At 41.0% G+C, this 18347-nt stretch overlaps 1 protein-coding gene across 2 annotated transcripts in view; it reads right to left on the bottom strand.

Moving 5' to 3' along the window:
* SLIT3 (slit guidance ligand 3) overlaps positions 1-18347 on the bottom strand; it is a 518327-nt gene that overhangs the window by 194171 nt on the left and 305809 nt on the right. For both annotated transcript variants that reach the window (XM_030504413.2, XM_030504412.1), the window contains 2 exons: positions 14996-15067; positions 9806-9969 (listed from right to left, as the gene is read on the bottom strand). In XM_030504413.2, the coding sequence (XP_030360273.1) occupies positions 9806-9969; positions 14996-15067 (236 nt within the window). The remainder of the gene's footprint in view (positions 1-9805; positions 9970-14995; positions 15068-18347) is intronic.

Raw genomic sequence — 18347 nt, 5'->3', positions numbered from 1 at the left:
AGACAAGCCAGCTGCATTTAGATGATTTCCCTTATGAAGTCCTTCTATCAGTCATCTTGGCATCTCAGCTCTTTTCTGTTACACAGCACCACTAGATCAATACATTCTTTATATTTTTCTTTAAGAGATAAAAGTCACCAACTCAATTATACATTTTGTTATTAAAAACAACACTAACAATACTTGAAAGGAAGGTTGGAACATGTCTAACAAAAATTACCACACTTTTTGTGCCTGATGTAATGCAATGACAGCTTCAGTGATTATGGCAGTTAATATCTGGCACACCATTAGCCTGTTACAGTCTCAGACATCAGGTTAGGGGGAAAGAGGAGGCAGGGGAGAGACTTAGGACCCAGCAGTTTACAGGGAAATAAAGTGCTTGTTTTCAAGTAAGCACCTCACTGGCCTTTAGCCTTTTAAAAGCAGCAAATAGAGTGATCTCACAATTAGAATGAGATGGTTATGGTGTATAAATGAACAGTTTAAATGTCACAGGCATTTAAAGTAAATTTTGCAATGACTAAATAAACTAATCTCATTTGCACTGACACCCAATGATGGCATACTAAGTAGCGTGTCTTATTATATCCTCACCTATCCAACTGCCTCTGCAGCAGTTCTTTTTTGCCAGCAAAAAGGTAGTTATTTGTAAAAAATATTAATGGATTTTAAGATAAATCTGACAGAATTTATGGTTAAAATCTGTGTTGACTTTAAATCATTCTAAGTATAGCAGACATGAAATTATTGATCAATAAGCACAATACTACAAGCATTGCAGATCTGTGGATATATTATGACCTTTTGTGGTTTAATTAAATAACCCATTGGATCTTCTTACAACACTGGGACATCTGAAATCAGTAACTACTACAGGAGCTATAGTTTTCAGTAGACTTCCAGTAATACAATGTCAAAAAGATACGTAAAACTGATGTATTGTAGTCCTGCCGAGACATATGTGCAAGCCAATCACACCTGACTATCTGCAAAGTTAACATCCCTTATTGATGGCAAATATTCCACTAATGGAGAAAAATTTGTACAAATATGTTTATTCTACAGCAATGTGCAGCAAATGGTTTATGCAAATATTTCTATCTCTGGTTGTTCAACAGCTTTTCACTGAGCACAGCATTAAGTATTGATGATTAAGTAACTTGAGCCCCTGATTGATGATGTTAATACTATCAAGTTCATGGTATGCAAAAATCTGCTAGCCATGAATATTCATTATTTGATTCAAGTTCACTGTTCCACTGAACATTCCCAAACAGTAAAGTATCTGTTAAAAATTCATGGCACATGAGCACAACTGTTTTGTGGCAAAGTCAACACCAATCAGTTTACAAATAGTGAGAAATAAAAAAGGAATTATCCAATTGCAGTGAAAGGAAAGTCTGGTGCAATGAAAGAAGCCTACTGTATTCTACGAAAACCTACTTCGCATGTTTCAAAATATATCAGTAAAGTAACACCATTAAAAAGCAGACCTTCACATTGTCTTATCCTAAAAGCACTAATATTGCAATTATTTAAGTAACAATCATAGTGCCAACATTGTATGGAATACTTCTAAACAAAATGGAAGAAGGTAGAACAAAGCAGAGTCACCTACAACTGAGGTTTAGTAGGTAGATTTGTCCCTCTGAAGGATTAGTAAAACAGAATCTATGAGACAACTTAAGTCCTTCCAAAGCTGTGACAAAGGTGTTTTTCTCTCAGAGAAATTTATTTCATCTAAGTCTTCCACAGAAGCAATCGAAAAGTCAGAGTTTGAATGTATCCTATTGCACCACAAGGAAGGCTGTTAGCATGTATTTGGTTCTCTGAATTTGTATACTATTTGCTCTTCCAAAACAGGCTAAGGATTAAAAAATAATGCTACTAGGAAGTCTTAAAGATGTAGTACTTCTGCAGTTCAAATGACATCTAGGCACAGTAATGTCGTTAATGCCAATTCCACAATTCCCATCAGCAGTCCTGAAGGTACATATGGAGCGATATTTAAAAATAGGTCCAGAAACACTACAGTGAACTTATAAATATATTCAAGCATAAAAATGAAGAGGAAGATGAAATATTTAAGTTAGCTGCACAAGGTAAAAGGATAGATAATGGTCTTGACCAATTGTAAGCCTAAGAAGGGAGTATAGTTATGGGATGGCCTTCTAAACAGGTTATCCATTAAAGAACCTGAACTGTTTCACGATGAAGTTTGACAAAGTTATAGAAGGGATAGAAGAAGTTTAGGACTATGCTTTGGGCCCCTTGGGTTAGATTTGCTGCTACGGGAAAAGGAGTTTTGAACATGACTTGATTTTATTTCACTTCACATTTGTCTTTGCTTCTTTCCCCCACACCACCACATCCTGCTGCAGCCAACATAGGTCTTTCCCTGTCTCAGCACATTTTCTTCAGTAAGAGAAGGAAGATGGGATACACTTCAGTCAGAAGCATTACAGACTGACACAGCTATTGAGAGGGTGTCAGGCAGAATATGACATTTCTCCTGACAATGACACCCAAAGGGCCCAGCCTGGTCATGAGCTCACCCAACGGCCAGATCCAGAGTGAGGAAACACTTTTTACCAGAGGAGTGGGCAAGGACTGAAGAGTGAGGCACTGCCCCCTTCCCAGGGCCGCTTTGGAATTCCTTGGACCAAATTCTTTGGCATTTGGAACATGCTAAGGAATGCAAGCCACTAGCGACCTTTCTTGCCTTCCTCTCGGGACAGGCTGAGGTTGCTGCCTTTGGTCCTTTGTAAGAGACCTCTGGTACATTCACGCTCTTTATGGTATGTGGGTCTTGTAGAATGAAATTCTGACACACTTGCCTGCCGTCAGAAGGAGTTAACTCAAGGAGCCAGGAGATCCCCTCGGTTTCAGCAGGGGGTGTCTGTGCGCTGGCAGCAGGGTGCAGGGCCCCGTGGGGCGAGGGCAGGCTGGTTCCACACAGCCCTGCTGAGGACACAGCGAGCCCGCTGGCAAAGCTGGTGGTGCCTCCGCAAAGGTGTGTTTGAGGAAGGGCACGACAGTGCCAGGGCAGTACGGAGTGAGGTAAGAAGTGTCGGAAACAGCCCCATGAGCAGCAAGGTCAGAGACTGAGGAGGGGAGGAGGAGCTGGAGCAGATCTTCTCCCCCCAGCCCTGTTGGGGAGGGCAGCGAGAGCAGCTGGGTCTGGCAGTTGGCCATGGTCAACCCACCACAGCTTTAATGCAACTATAGAACACCGCTAAAAGTCATTGTCAATAAAACAGAAACACAAGAACCTGATCTTGACTGCATGCAGCTTTGTATTTGCCACCTATTCACATATGGAATTGTGCAGCCATTTTATAAGCAGCTCTATGCTTTTTTTTTTTTCCTTTCAGTTACTCTTGTTAAATATCTGTAAATGTGTTGCCAAACACGTACATTTATCAAACAGAAAAATTCTACCCATTTCATACAAAGGCTTGGCCACTTCATCAAAGTGCCTTCGAACGTAACACCACCGCTCTCTGTGAACCAGCTCAGAGCAAAGCTGTGGCGCTGCCCCGTGCCAGGACAGACCACCGTGGTGCGCTCCCATTAAAACACTAAAACACTACCAACATACCAGTAATAAAACAAGCCTCTGATTTGGGATATTAACAGAAGATCTAATCACATTATTATTCTTACAGCAACAGTTCAAAAACTCAGTGGCTGAATAATTATACCCCAACCTGCCGTCATTAAATAAGCATTAAAGAGCTACACATATTGCTTTGGGGAAAAGAGAATTCCAGAAAAAAAAAGTAATTATACTGAAAAGGTAAGACATCATTTTTGGACAGTAAATATACTGTAATTTAAAGCCAGTTTTCAGCTTTGGTCTTCAAAAAAACATTAAGTGCCTTAATAAATACATTTTTATCCCTCAGATTTGCAGGATGGTCCCCCAAATAAAAACCAACATACATGGCATCTTACATATGAAGCAATTCCAGAAGGAAATTCTCACAGTATGAAACAACATGACTGCTAGCGCAACAGTAAATTTAAATTTGTAATCAGAAACTTAATGGAAATGGAAAACAAACAAGCTCTGATAAATAGGACTAGTGTTTATTGAGAGGACTCTCTCCCAACCTCCCACGGGATTTCATTTGAGGAGAAACTAACAAATACACAGTATTGAAATGTTTCTTTAGACTAGATGTCAATGTTTGCGGTAGCAAATTATAACAGGAGGCAGAAATTCAGAGTTGCGCAAAGATTTCCTAAAACCAAGTTTAAAGCATAATGTTTACCAGAGGACTTTAAAAGTCATACAATGCCCAAAGTCCTGCGTGGACCCCAGTGTTACGGCACTTATGGGGTCTGTTGATGGTCACGAAAAGCATGAATCCACTTGACAGTGAGTAAAACAATGTTATTTGTCTGATATGACACACAGATCACTTTTGGGAAGAGGTCACAGTTAGATGAAATGGTTACACTAACTTCTAACAGCAATAAACATTTGCACAATGAGGATGTCCTGCACGGCAGAAAGTGACATTCACACACACATACACACACACAGGAAAGACCTCCTCTGCCTCCTACTTCGTCTATTCAGCTCCCTGTGACCACTGGGACCGAGGGCCATTTGCTGCTTTTCCCTGCATGAACTGGGATGGACTGCATGGAAAGAATCTGCTCTGCTCCCCCAGGAGCAACTGCTACTGCCCAGCACTACCACAGTCTGGAAACATAGCTAGTTTCCAGGGAGCAATACCTGCATGTCCTATGTTGAAAGCAGCAGATCTGCTGCTAGTTCTGCAGATACACTATTGCACAATGACTTTAAAACAGGAGCAGCTGGGGATGAGCTCCTCTCCCCATGCGCTTTTCCTCTTGCAGCTTCTGAATGTTCTTATTAAGATACTAAGCCTGAGGAGTGCTATTTTATTACTCGTTGGTTGTCTTCTCAACACTATGCTATGAAGTTACTAGGAGAAAAACGGAGCAAGACAATCTACTATGTTATGTGGTTAGGGCCAGAGAGTAACAGCTATGTTCAACGACCATTTGACCTCACCTAAACAAATAAATCTGCTTCCTCATTAGGCTTCCAGTCTGCATTAAGCTGCAGGAAGCTCACATGTTTTCCTCTTTATTACACATCAGCTGCAGCCTCTCTGTATGAACCAGAAACTCTGGATCTCCACCTGAGTTTTGGATCAATCCACTATTTTCTTAAAATCAGTATCAGTTTATTTATCCAGAAATCACCAGACGTTTGGCTCTGGTAATGATTTCTCTCTTGCATCAATTTCAGACTGAATTTTAACTTATTTAATCCAAATGATGTATCTTGATTTTCTTCAGGTTCTTGTAGATCCTTCAAATGGGAAGTAAGGACCAAGAATCGGACAAAATGGTTTCTAATGACAAAGAGAATGATGAATGGATCCAGCTTCCCTCTCTACAATGTTTGTTTCATTATTACAGAAAACTACCTTAGAAAAGTTCTTAAAATCATATATTTTAAACTATGCTAAATTTCATATTGCAAGACATAGAGGACAAATCAGCTCCAAATTAACATCAGGATTTTATAATCTGGTGCTTCTTACATGAGAAAAGCATGAATTCAGTAACTGTTGAAAATATCAGTCCCTGGTTTATTCTAAGAAATCTAATCCCATCTTCATGCTCCATTGTAAATACTGTCCACTGTAAAATACCTCAAGCTACTGGCCAAAACTCCAACAGATCTGTATCAACCTGCACCTTCAGAGCCAACACCAAGTCCTAATGTACTGCTTCAGAACTGGCAGCAACAGAGGTGGTTCCTCCCACCACCCACCAAAACCAACCCACCGTCCCTGCCTGCTTGGTGACCAGACCAACTCCTCTGCAGCAGCCTGGGGAGCACTGATGACATTCCAGCTGTTCTGACAGCAGGCAGCCGAGGACAGCAGCGGCTGAAATAACGCTACACATCACAGTTTGAGGTACAATGCTCCTGAAGGCATCTGCTTTATTCTTAGGTATGCAGTTCAGATGCATATTTATTTCTTCATGTATATACTTAGGAAAACCAGAATGATTTCTCATTTTAACAACATCCAAATGGGGTCCTGCACAGAGCACTGAAAAGACCAAGGTGCTGCTGGTGTTAGAATTTCATGAACCCATTGCATCAGTTTGCAAAGCTATACAGCCACACTAGTGCATGTGAGAAAACACATTATGACTTCACTGATCAATATGTAGATTAATTTCAACCTCCATAAGTAAAGAGCAGGTAGAAGAAAAATCAAAGAGCCATAATAAAACTTATATGAGAGGAAAATGAAGTAAAATTACTATTCTAAGGAGGTCAGAGGAGGACAAGAGACAGACAAATAGGCACAGAGAGAGAGCACGTGTGTTTGAGAGAGACAGAGAGACAAGGTTAGAGAAAGAGGAGCCAGTTCAACAGTGAAACATCTGAACACGGGAAGGAAGCTGGGTTTGATCCAAGCAAAGGCTGGAAGGCTCTAAGAGGTACTGAGCATAAGCCAGCACCCCCAGATGCTTCTCTGCTAGCTAAGGGAATATAAAAATAAACCATTCCCAAGGATCAGAATGCAGGTAGTGTTTCAATCGATATAAAGTCTTTGCTTAGTGTACTGTTTTCTCTTGTCACAGCAATGTGGCAGTGAATTGCAGGGTTACAGTGGAGAGAGAGGTGAAATACATCATGCTGTCTATGTGTAAGACACCAACAGGGGCACTCACTCTAGTGCCACACAATTTCCCCTTCTACAACACACTGTCTTGTAGGAGACTGTCTCACCAAACGCATCCCAGAGCTCAGCAAGTGGCTGTGCAGGACGAAGTGTGTTCGGAGGCTCTGCTGGGAACAGATGGCTTTAAAGCTCAGACCCAGGAAGGCTGCTCTGTCAGCAGTGGCTCTGGAGCAGAGACTCTCCTATGAGGAGGGGACAGCTTGCTGAAAAGCCAGCCAGAAGGCTCTGGTGGGTGACAGGGCTGCCAGCAGCACTCAGTGCTCTTCTCCCAACAGCGAGAGTCCATCTAGTCCCAGCCCTGCTCAGTTCTGTTCCTGACCCTTCCCTTGCCTCCTAAGCAACACAAATCCAATTAGACATATTTGCAAACCTATCTCCAGGCAACTGTGCACCATTTAATCCTACATATTTACCTACAGTTTTGACCCAAATGCTCATGGGCATGAACAAGTGAAACCTGGCATAGCTTTTCCGCTGCTCACAACCTGCCTACGCGTGCCATTTGAACTGATTTCAGTTTACACAGGTATATCTGCACATAACTCTGACCCCAGGAACATTATCTTGAGAGACTTTGCACCTAGTGTTTATAAATATCACAGCACAGGACTGGTAGCATACTGTCCCGAAGGAATCAAGCCATTTGGGTTCCAGTTATTTATCTTCTTTATGGACACTTTATCAGAGTGTCATTTATTCTTCTCCAAATTTCACTTTCAAATTTCACAGATGTTTCCAAAGGAACATCTGTGATAAAATTAAAAGAAACCCCACAACACACCTATTTTTGCATAGCGTTCAAAGAATAACCAGAAGCCAGTTTTTCAAGGAGGATTTTCTTCTTTCCCAAAATTTTTTGATTCTACTCTTTCTGCTCTGAAGCATGCAACAGGACAAGTTTTGAACTGGAATGCTCTGATGAAGCCCATTTTACAGCTGAGTTTTCTTTTGCTGTGATGAAATTCCCATTGCCATAAAAACACAGGCGCTTGAAGTGCTGAGCCTATACTGAAACAGAGAAGTTCACTACATTGTATTTCAGCTCTTCGTAACTATGACGCAAAAGCAGCTTTCATTGCCAGCTTGGGGCTAGTTACAGTGATTCATATGAGCTTAAATTGTATAAAATTCCTTTGCAGAGGGGCAAGTTCAGTTCACTATTCACCTCCAGCCCTAGCTTGACTTCATAGTCAAACATGAACAAATTATGCTGTAAAATCAGGAATAAGAACTGTAATAAGGAGCAGAGAAGATTTATCTCCTCTTTAAACTAGCTGTCCGTGTAGGTTTCTGTCAAACCAGCACATACCGAGTTCTCTGCTAAATCCTCCTCTAAAATGATCTCTTCAAATGCATTTCTTTTGCAGTATATTTCATTTCCCAAATGAGGGTTAGGGATACAGCTGATGGACTGTCTCACTGGAGGCTTCTTGCCTTTAATTTCTATTGATTTATGTTTTCAAAAAAAGGAGGCCAATTGAGAGGTTTTTTGTATGTTTTGGGTCCAACAGGCAACTCTTAAAAACCTTTTCTTCTCTGGAAGCCATAGTCTGCACAGAAAACACTGTTTAGATGAGTTCTGTCCATGCTACATTTCTCGTTCAGCAATTATTATCTCTTCTCTTGATTTAAACGACTCTTTTTTCCTTCACTTCACTGTATCATAAATCCAAATAGCTAAAAGTTAGACCCCATCTGAAACTTCATTTTGTAAGGAAATAAAAATAAAATGCTGTGGTTACCTCTTTGGTAAAATTAGATTCTGTCAATAGTTTAATTCATTTTCCCATTTCTTTTACCCTTCCTCTCCCAAGACTGTTAGATTTCAAAACATTCAGTTAAAATTTGGATGTCATTTGTCAGATATTCTGGGCAGCATCACTCTCTACAACTGCGTAGAAGCTGCTCACCACTCTTGAAAATCATGTCACAAAAATCACTCGTGCACAACCTCATTTTCCATGTGCCCATAACACTTCTTGCACAGCTCTAGGGCTGGGCATTCATCTACATCCATGATATAGTTATGGTGATCAAACCCTTCTTCTCTAACTACAGCCATTTCTCTCTTTGTCATATGTAAGTGAAATCATAGAAAAAAAGCATTCCTAAAAACATTTCTAGTACGAGTGCTTGTACTGCATTTCCCTCAGTCATCCCATGTACCCGGAGGATAAAGCTTTAGAGCTGAGAGAGATGAAGAACACGATACCACACGACTCACAGTCTATCAAGATTAGGACTCACACTGACTGAGTAACAAGCTCCCTGTGTTACTTACCATTTGCCTGCAAAACTGTCTCCAGACTTGTGCTTGGTATCATCCTTTTTTCCCACAGCACACACACTGCCATGCCTCTCCTCTGCCAGATCTGTTCCTTTCAGCCAAATTCAGAGATTTCTTTTTCCAATCTTATTTTTACCTTTCTCTTTTTTCTTTTTTTTTAATTTTTCCCCCTTCTTCTTTTAAGAAAATGTATTTCTATAACAAAAGAGCCAAGTGCACTTCCAGAGACTTCATGAATAGGCCCAACACATAGACACATGGTTTGTGAGTTGGCTGTGTATTATCAGCCCCATTTATCAGTGTAGGAACTTGTAGAACAGCAAAGTGCATTGGCTCCCTAAGCATCCTGTTTCTGTCCCTGGGATAAAATCTGCTCCTCATGTTCTATAGTCTAGTGATTTATCAACAGAAATTAGCATTTTCTATTTCCTTTCTTTCGTATTCCAGTCAGCTCTTGAGCTCTTCCCTTGAGAAATACCAGATTATCCACACTTAACTGATTTCTGATGTTGATATCATTGGCAGTGCTAAAGCAGAAAACATAATTTCAAAACTGAAACATTAACTAGAATCCAATAATTCTTAAAAAGCTGAAAAAAATTAACAATTTGATCTACTCCTATACAGTTTAGCCACGATAAAACCAAACAGGACTGCTACCGAGTGGCATTCAAACACAACATAGTAATTTTCCACTGCCTGTTTTTATGTGAACATCAATATAAACCCATCAGCTGATAGATAAATGAAGGGTTGGCAGCATTACCGGAGCAGACAAAATCCTTCTTCTGCACATCTGCCACCAGGAAGCCGCGCAGGTTGACAGGGGCCAGGCAAAAGGTGAACTGCCCGATGGTGCGGCGCTGCCGCAGCCAGTCCGACAGCCAGGCCAGGTGGCAGTCGCAGTGCAGGAAGTTGGAGTGAAGCCGCCTACAAAACACACAACAACCCTCAAGTTATGAGTAGTATTTTAGGCATAGGACACAAATCAGAGCGATCAAGTACAAGTCTGTCTCTTCAGCACAATTTAAGTAAGATCATTGCAGTTTACTGGTTAGAGTTGAGTGAGGTCTTGACTATATACATTGACATATAATTTGCAAATGTCCACATATAAATTAGTGCTGTTATTTAAAATGTCTTGGAAGAATGAAGTTAAATAATGACCTGTCTACAGGTACTCATGAGCTGGCCATTTCAGTGAAAAGAACATGAAGAACTTAAGATTCCTCCAAGTAATCACTTCGCCTGTGATTTCATATCAGAAATAACTGCATGAATGTGGTATCTTTGAGTGCATTCAAAGGATGTCTTCTTAAACATGAGGACCAGGCTGAAAAACAGGATAACAGATGATTCTCCCTCTTCTCTCTTCTTGGGGGGGAAGGAGAGAACCCCACACACACCAGCAGCTGTTGATCCCTTATATGCTCTATGTTGGAAGGCCAGTATGAATGGACTCTGGACAGAGCGACCTGGTCTAATGGAAGGTGTCAGATCCCTTCCAATCCAAATCATATTATGATTCTATGTGCCTGTGTTGCCTGGACAAACTCATCAATGCTCTTTTTATTGTGGTGCTTTAATGCAAGTATGCAGGTTCTAGACAGGAATTTTCATCTCATGATGAAAAAGGGGACCACGATAGGGTGATGCCACAGAGCAATAGACGGCTGTTCTTTGTAATGGAAGATCTGTCCACCAGCTCCCTTCTCAGCCTGCTTCATATCGCATTGTGGGGGGAAGTCTGCAAATTAATGATCCGCTCAGGGAGCAAATCTGGTCATTTTAATAGCTACCACACTTTAGGTCAAAACAAAAGCCCAGCATATTCATTATCTCATTCCTTGTAATGAGTCAGACATTCGCAGTGTTATATCAAAGCTGAAATGATAAACTAGACTGAAAATCCTGTCAGAAATGGTTAGACAAGGCATTATTCACTAATATTACAGGCATTACATTTAAAAACCCCACACAATTGGTGTGCACAGGATTTAGCCTTGCCCACCCACCAAAGACATCAACTGCCTACGGGAGATCTTCATACGGCAGAGCAGCAGCACCACGCAGGCTGACAGTCCCCAGCTTTGTATGTCTGGGGTGGGCAGTCACAGTACAAGACCACAAATCCAGAACTGAGAGTTTATCCTGTAGGGATGGAAGACGCTAGTCTCCTGGGAGCACTGTGTAACAACATAACTGTTTTAGAAGGATGGCTAGAAAACCTTGTGTCTGGGGATTCTGAAGCTATTTAATTGACACTGCAGTAAGTCAGATTTCTAGCAAAAGGTTTTGTTATTATGAACCATTAATCTGCCTGCAACACTTTCTGTTGGTTGGAAGAATGAATACATTTACAAAGAAAAGAGAACAAATATCATCTAGCCAGAAATCATCCCAAGTAAGACTTTGCTCTAACTCCAGTTTAGAGAGTAAGCATTTCATTTAAGTCCTCTAAGTATTTTCCCTTCCTTCCATGGCAGTCAACAATGATGTTGAGAATCATCTTCCTCCAGAAGAGCTCATCTCATGCCATTCCCTGCAACTCCTGTATGGATGTAGGCAGGCAGGAGTAGTAATCCCACAGTTTCACGAGAAGGGGCATCTTTCCAGTCCTAAGAGCTGGTTTTTTTACTCATTAAATTGGTGTTGCTGGTGTCAAGGTTGCCTATGTCAGTAGTGCAAAGTGCCACCTCTGCCAGCCTGCCTGCCTAAGCAGAGCCCGACCTCGTCGCCTGGTCAAGTGTTTTGTATGGACATTCTACGGTTTGCTTTGGAGAGGAGGCCTATCAAGCTAACAAAGCAGCCTATTAGAATATATTTTTGATAATTATATTAATGAATACAGCCACAAAAAGACTTTTCACAGTACTTCAAAAGCATAATGCACCAATTCCCTGTGAACATGAGAAGCATCAAAGTGATTTGGTACGTTTTCGGTTTACCCTTAAATAAAAAACCTAAAAGAAATTATGCAATTGCCTATCTCAGCAGTCAGTCACACATGCAGAGGCAACAGGTCACTTACCATTAAGCAAATAGGTATGGGGAACATTTTTTAACATAAATAAAGCTGGTTCAAGCAAAGGAAAGCAGATCAACAAAAACTAATTCCTGTCACTTCCAATCAAAGCTAAGAGATCAATGAAACTTAGGAACAGTTAAATAAAACAGGTTAGCACAGAAAAGATGATTTCTTCAGGTGCTTCAAATCTTACTGGGACTTTTTATTTTTCTTTCCCTTCAGAGGTCATGTTCAAGTTGAATATGCTCTTTACTTTTCCCTCTCTCTTCTTCTTAAATGAGCAGATAGTTTTGAGAGCCACGAAGAAAAAGCTATTTATCCACAGAAGCAGAAGCAGCTGCAGCACAAGCAGCCCCAAATGTTCTGCTAATGGATCTCACTAGTGTGTAAGAGGGACACACAGAGGTTAAACACTGACCATGTCGCAGCTGGGTGAGAAAAAGAGCTTGTCCCTACTTAAGTAACATTCAGACCAGGGATTCCCTACAAGAGCTTCTAAAAGAAAGCCCGGCTAAGTGGGAAGCTACTTGAGAAGCTGAACAAACTGATGATCCTCTTTTAAGTAAACAGTAGTCACCAAACTGTAATGAACATCATTTATGATCTGTTTGGACTGAATTTTCATCAATGACCAAGACATTAAATAGTAGATCTTAGTCAGCCATGACGCCTCAGACTGCTTTCCCCTTTCATGCTGTTCATTGAGGTTGTATACTAATGCAGAAGAAACAGGTTATCAAGTGAAATAAATCAAAGAAACTAGAGAGAATATTAACATCCCCCCCCCCCAATATCTTTATATAAATGTTTTGCATAAGTGAACAAAACCTGATGAGTTTTAGATGTGTTTAAGGGTATGTTAGTTGTTAGGTTATTATCAGCCATTTACCTAAAACTCGGTTAAATCAAAACAGTATTAGCCTAAATTCTGAACAGAAGAAATTCAGAAAATATTGAATAAGATGTAGCCCTGCAATCTTATCTTGCTAATAATTACGGTTAATAAAGTATTAATTGTGAAAAGTGCTAAGATGGATAGAGGAAAAAAATTTACTATGAAGGAGCAGCTGAAGAAATTACAAAATGCTATTTCATTCCTGTATTTCTCTTATATCAATTGCTATTTTGATGACTTCTCTCTCTGTGTCTGTTGAAAAAGATGGAAGAAAATACGGAAAACGAAACCATTTTTCTGTATTTCCACCTGACTATGTAGAGGTTTTTAATTCCTATATTGAACTGCTTGGAAGGGCACTGCGTGCTATTTGGCTGTCTGTGGAGACTGAAACATGCCATTTGATACTGATGAAACTACCTTTACAGAACAAGAGGTGAATGAATATGAATGCAAGTTTGCGAAAGTTGCCCTTTTAGCCATATTCCTTAAATTAAATTTCCAGCAAATCCTTTTAGAGTGGGTCAGCATTCATGTTCTATAAAATGTGGCTCTCAGAATTCAATATAAAAAGCTTCCCTTTATAAATCCTATTTATGACTTCCTTCCTCCTTTTTTTCCTTTTCTTTTTTTTTTTCTTTTCCTTAATTACAGCAGAGGGGGATTAGTCAGTGTAAGTCCCCAGGGAGCTATATACAAAGCCATCTCTGAAATTAAACTAAAGGGAAAATGACAGAAGGCATTGAGCTCTGGGAACAGACAAGACTGACTAATTTGAAGAAGCCGGGCAAATTTTCTGGACCACTGTGACTGAATGAGAAAAGGCAAAACTCCAGGAACCTTTATCCTGCACCTTTATCCTCTTTATCCATTCTTTCCTAAAAGACAAACATCTAATTTCCATTTCATTGCCTACATTAAGATCTGTGAATGTCACCATTTAATGAAGAAGGTAAATTTAAATCAGAGGTTATCTTACACAGGTTGACATGAGTAAAGCCATTTTTCTTCAGTTCTGTTAACTTACTTAATCTGATTTTACACACGCGTATGTAGCATCCTTGAGGCATTTTAGTTTTTCGGTGCTGTAGAACATTTCCAGGCTGGCTACTATTTCCCTTTCTTTGCTTTTAGGACTAAATACATCTTATTTGAGTTTGAGATTTTAGAAGAAAAAACCAGAGGTACTTAGTTTAAACACGACTTTTCCTGCAGCTGTGTATTCCCTAAAGAAATTTAAAGGAATTATTTAAAGAAAATGGTTTTGGTAGACTATGGCTAAATTATACAAACACACAGAGCCTAATTTCAGTCTTTGTATTTTGGTCTACTAAAGCTGATCTGAGCTCTTCCAGTGGAATGGTGCCCAGCTATAGAAACATGGATTTAACGTAAGAGAAGCTTTTATAAAAAATACATCAGATTCAGTGACATTTTGTTTCAGAAAGTATCAGGAAAAGGAGCTTTTTTCCCAAGTTCTTTAAAAAATTTCTTGTTTCAGAAATTAGTATTCTGAATTTCAAAATAAGAAATAGGATTTAAGCACAGGATGTTAAGAAATTAAATAACTTGATCCATCTGAGCAGTTTTTACAATTTTGATGGTGTTCCAGCATGGAACACATTTCACATTATGGATTTACCTTGAGGGGGGGAAAATGCCAGTTTCATTTCCGGGAAAATTCAAACTCTTGATAAAACCAAATTTAAGTTCATTGTTTAAACCCAAAGAACCGCTGCAGGGCCCTGAGGGCACTCGCCACCGCCACAGCGCGGCCCGGCCTCACCGGCGCTCCCGACCTGCCCCAGCGCAGGACTGCAGCACCGCCCAGCGCTCACCTCCTGCCCCTGCCCCGTCCCTGCTGCGGGCCCCTGCGGGACAGGCCCAGCGCCAGTCAGGCCGCCTCCCTCAGGAGAGAGCGGTGAACTGGTCACAGCGGGAGACACTGACGTAAGAGTATCACAACAGAGATCCAAACACTGGCTTATACCATCATCATCATCATTATTATTATTATTTAAGATATTACTTACAGAGTCCTGATCTTTGGCATATGATTGAAACTGGTAACAGGAATGCGGGTGATGTTGTTATTGTTGAGAGTACTGTTAGGAGAAAAAAAAAAGAGAGAGAAAAGAGAATAATAGATTGATCAATTATTTACCTTTCATCACCAACACACCATTTACAGAAACAAGCTGCTAAAACTCTTGGTAATAAATCTTGGTAATAAATGGCAGGCTGCAAGCAGCAAGAACATGCTGACCAATACCTCAGACAATTTGTAGCCCATCATGAAAGATACTGTTAAGGCAACGCAACCAACAGCTGTATAAGAATGGCTGAAGGTTGCTATTTACCATGTCTGAGTACCAAGGAGTGCAGGAGATGAGGTTTTATCGACCACTGGAACAGATCCAGACTTTCTGGATAAGCTGCCACTTTGCTTGAAAAGCTGGTGCAACTGGAGCAGAGGAACATCAAACTGGCACACCGCAATGTGAAAGCTTTGCACTTAAAGTGATCACTCTCACATAAAGAGAGAGCTGTCGACTTGCCCAGGCTTATTAACACAGCCAGCTTACACGGCCAGACAGCTCCAATTGCCCTTTGAAAACACATGGACCCTTTCTTTAGTTGCCTTATGAAAAAACATATGCGTAGTGGTATGGATCAGAATAAAACATGTCATGACCCAGGCGTATAAGGATTTCTGCTGCTGTATCAAAGCACAGCTTAAAGAGAAAATAATCCCAGCTGCTGTAGGGACCCCCTGAGCACTTCTTAGGAAAAATGAACTGACTCGATTATCATCTTCTGAGTGTGCTGCTCCTATCTATGGAGCTCCTAATTATATCAATGACTCTCTAGCAAATTAGAAGATATGAAGTTTATCAAGATGGAACAGGAAATGGAAAGCTCTCCAACAGGGCATAATTGCCATGCTCAAACTGCACCAACTCTGCAAATACAGCAGCTCAGTTTGTCATGTGAATCGATAGGGCTTGGGGTGACACCAGTGTCCCAGTGTGGCCCGTCCTGCTCCGGCTGCAGTGGGGTGTCCTCTGTTTTATACAAGGGGCCCAGCACCCCACAGGATCAAACTGGGAGAAGACAGTGCTTTTGTGTGTTTGTGTTGAGGAAAATACCTCCTGAAACAACCTAAAGGTATGTGACCCTTCCCTGAACTATTTAGTTGTTCTGATGTTGTGCATTTACATAGGACACTTAATCAAAAGCTCTTGAAGAGCTTTACAGAAGTTCAGTAGCCTTCTTGGTCATCTGCTAATTTAAAAACATTTTTACAGTTCTGCCCAGAAATCCCTTGGTGAAACCATCATCTGCACCAGCAGATTAAAGCTAAATTGGATTATACCCTATTAAGACTGTTTTTCTGGTACCCAGGAGGTTGGAGGTAACACAGCTATGCATAGCTACAGTCGGGAGGGGTGTGTGAGCAGGCTCTGGCATTGGTGGCAGTGTGCTGCTGTTGCTGCACTGCATCGAGCAGGGCAGAACATGACCACACTGTTAGCAGGAGCGTAGCTGGTACTTCAGCATAGTGCTGCACCAGATGGATGCAGTACTGATCTGGAGCCAGCCTAGGGACTGACATACCCATGACAGCAAACTGCACCAACAGAGCAAGATCACCCTTCCTTTCCAAATCTATGAGCAGAGTGAGTTATGGCAGTAAAAGCAAAGTTTTGGAAAGCTGGAATCTGCACATCAGATCTGCTGCCAGAGATCTGTGTCAGTCAAGTCATACACGTTCACACACCAGCCTGATAAGAGCTGTAGGCCTTAGTGCACTGCAGCTTGTAGTATAACATATAGTATTCATTCCAGATCCTCTGGAAAACTTGCTGCTGCCAAAACTTGGACAAGAAACACATAGCTAAGCATTGGGACCAATAGGTATCAAAATCAGGGGTTTGCGTATTCAATTTTTCAATACGCAAGGACTCAAATGCAGCCTATTACAAAGTTACTGGATAAGATGAAGAGGGAAATAGTGCCAGGTTCAGAAGAAAACCTGAGAGCGAGCTCCTACAGCTGTCAGCCCTGTCATTTCCTCAGCTGTGCATCACCAGCTGCACAGGCCACCACCTTACGGTGGCTTCAGTGCTGGAAGTGAACACAATGACTACCAATGTACATCTGATACACTGGCTCTACCTTGGAACTCCTGCTAATGTCATGATCACACACACTTCCCACTGTGGCAGCTTATAGGGTGCAAAATGAAACTCTATCATACAATTGCTACTGCTCTATTATCTTATTCAGCTAGTGATGAGGCTTGGAACGACATGAACTTTAAGGTCCATTCGATAGGACAAGGGGCGATGGGTTCAAACTAAAACAGGGGAAGTTCAGGTCAGGTATAAGGAAGAAGTTCTTTACTGTGAGGGTGGTGAGGCACCGGCACAGATTGCCCAGAGAAGTGGTGAATGCTCCATCCCTGGCGGTGTTCAGGGCCAGGTTGGGCAGAGCCTTGGGTGACATGGCCTAGGGTGAGAAGTGCCTGCCCATGGCAAGAGGTTGGAACTGGATGATCTTAAGGTCCTTTCCAACCCAAACCATTCAATGATATGATGAAAACAAGCATATACAATTTCAGCAAATGAATAAAACTCTTATAAGATGCATACATCTAGACATTAGCACACTCACCCCTCAGTATCTATATTTGATATTTGCATCTACACATGCATGTGGGGAAGCTCAAACAGGGCTCACAAATGGAATTTCTAATTGTACCACCATTTTTTCTCTATAAACATAAAAACATAATTCACCCACTGCCTCAGTTGCCTGTGACATACAAATGAGCTATGCACTTGGAAGCTTTTAGGTATACATTGGTAAATAAAAGCCACATGTAAAGCCAGCTCATAAAAATTAAATCACATTAAGAGCTGATGTCTGCACAGGTCATGGCATGGCACTACAGGAGTCAATGGAAGCCACAGGAATTCAAGGGAAACTTTCTATTGATCTCGGAAGGACGTGGATTGGATTCAGGCAGAACAGGACGTGACAGCAAGCCTCCTTCTGCATGGAGGGTAGAGAACACGTCCCTGTCTCCCAGTGCAATTCTTCATCCGGATGCGGAAAGGTCAGCCTCTGCTGTCTGACTCCATGATTCCAAAGTATTTTAAAATCTCTTAAAATATTTCTTTTTAACAGACAAAACGTTATTCCAACCACAGAGTATTTTTACTCTCAAAATATCTGATGAGAGTGGCTCAGGTTTTGCCCCTAATAAGCAAAGGTTTTCCCTAATTCATCAACAAATATATAACCCTCCTTCCAAGAATCCTAAGTCAGTGCTGAATTAATGTACTCAGCCACAAATTTCAGGGATAACTCTAGCAGACA

The sequence above is a fragment of the Strigops habroptila genome, chromosome 12 (assembly GCF_004027225.2).
Source record: "Strigops habroptila isolate Jane chromosome 12, bStrHab1.2.pri, whole genome shotgun sequence".
NCBI lineage: Eukaryota > Metazoa > Chordata > Aves > Psittaciformes > Psittacidae > Strigops > Strigops habroptila.
This window is presented reverse-complemented; position numbering and strand designations above follow the sequence as displayed.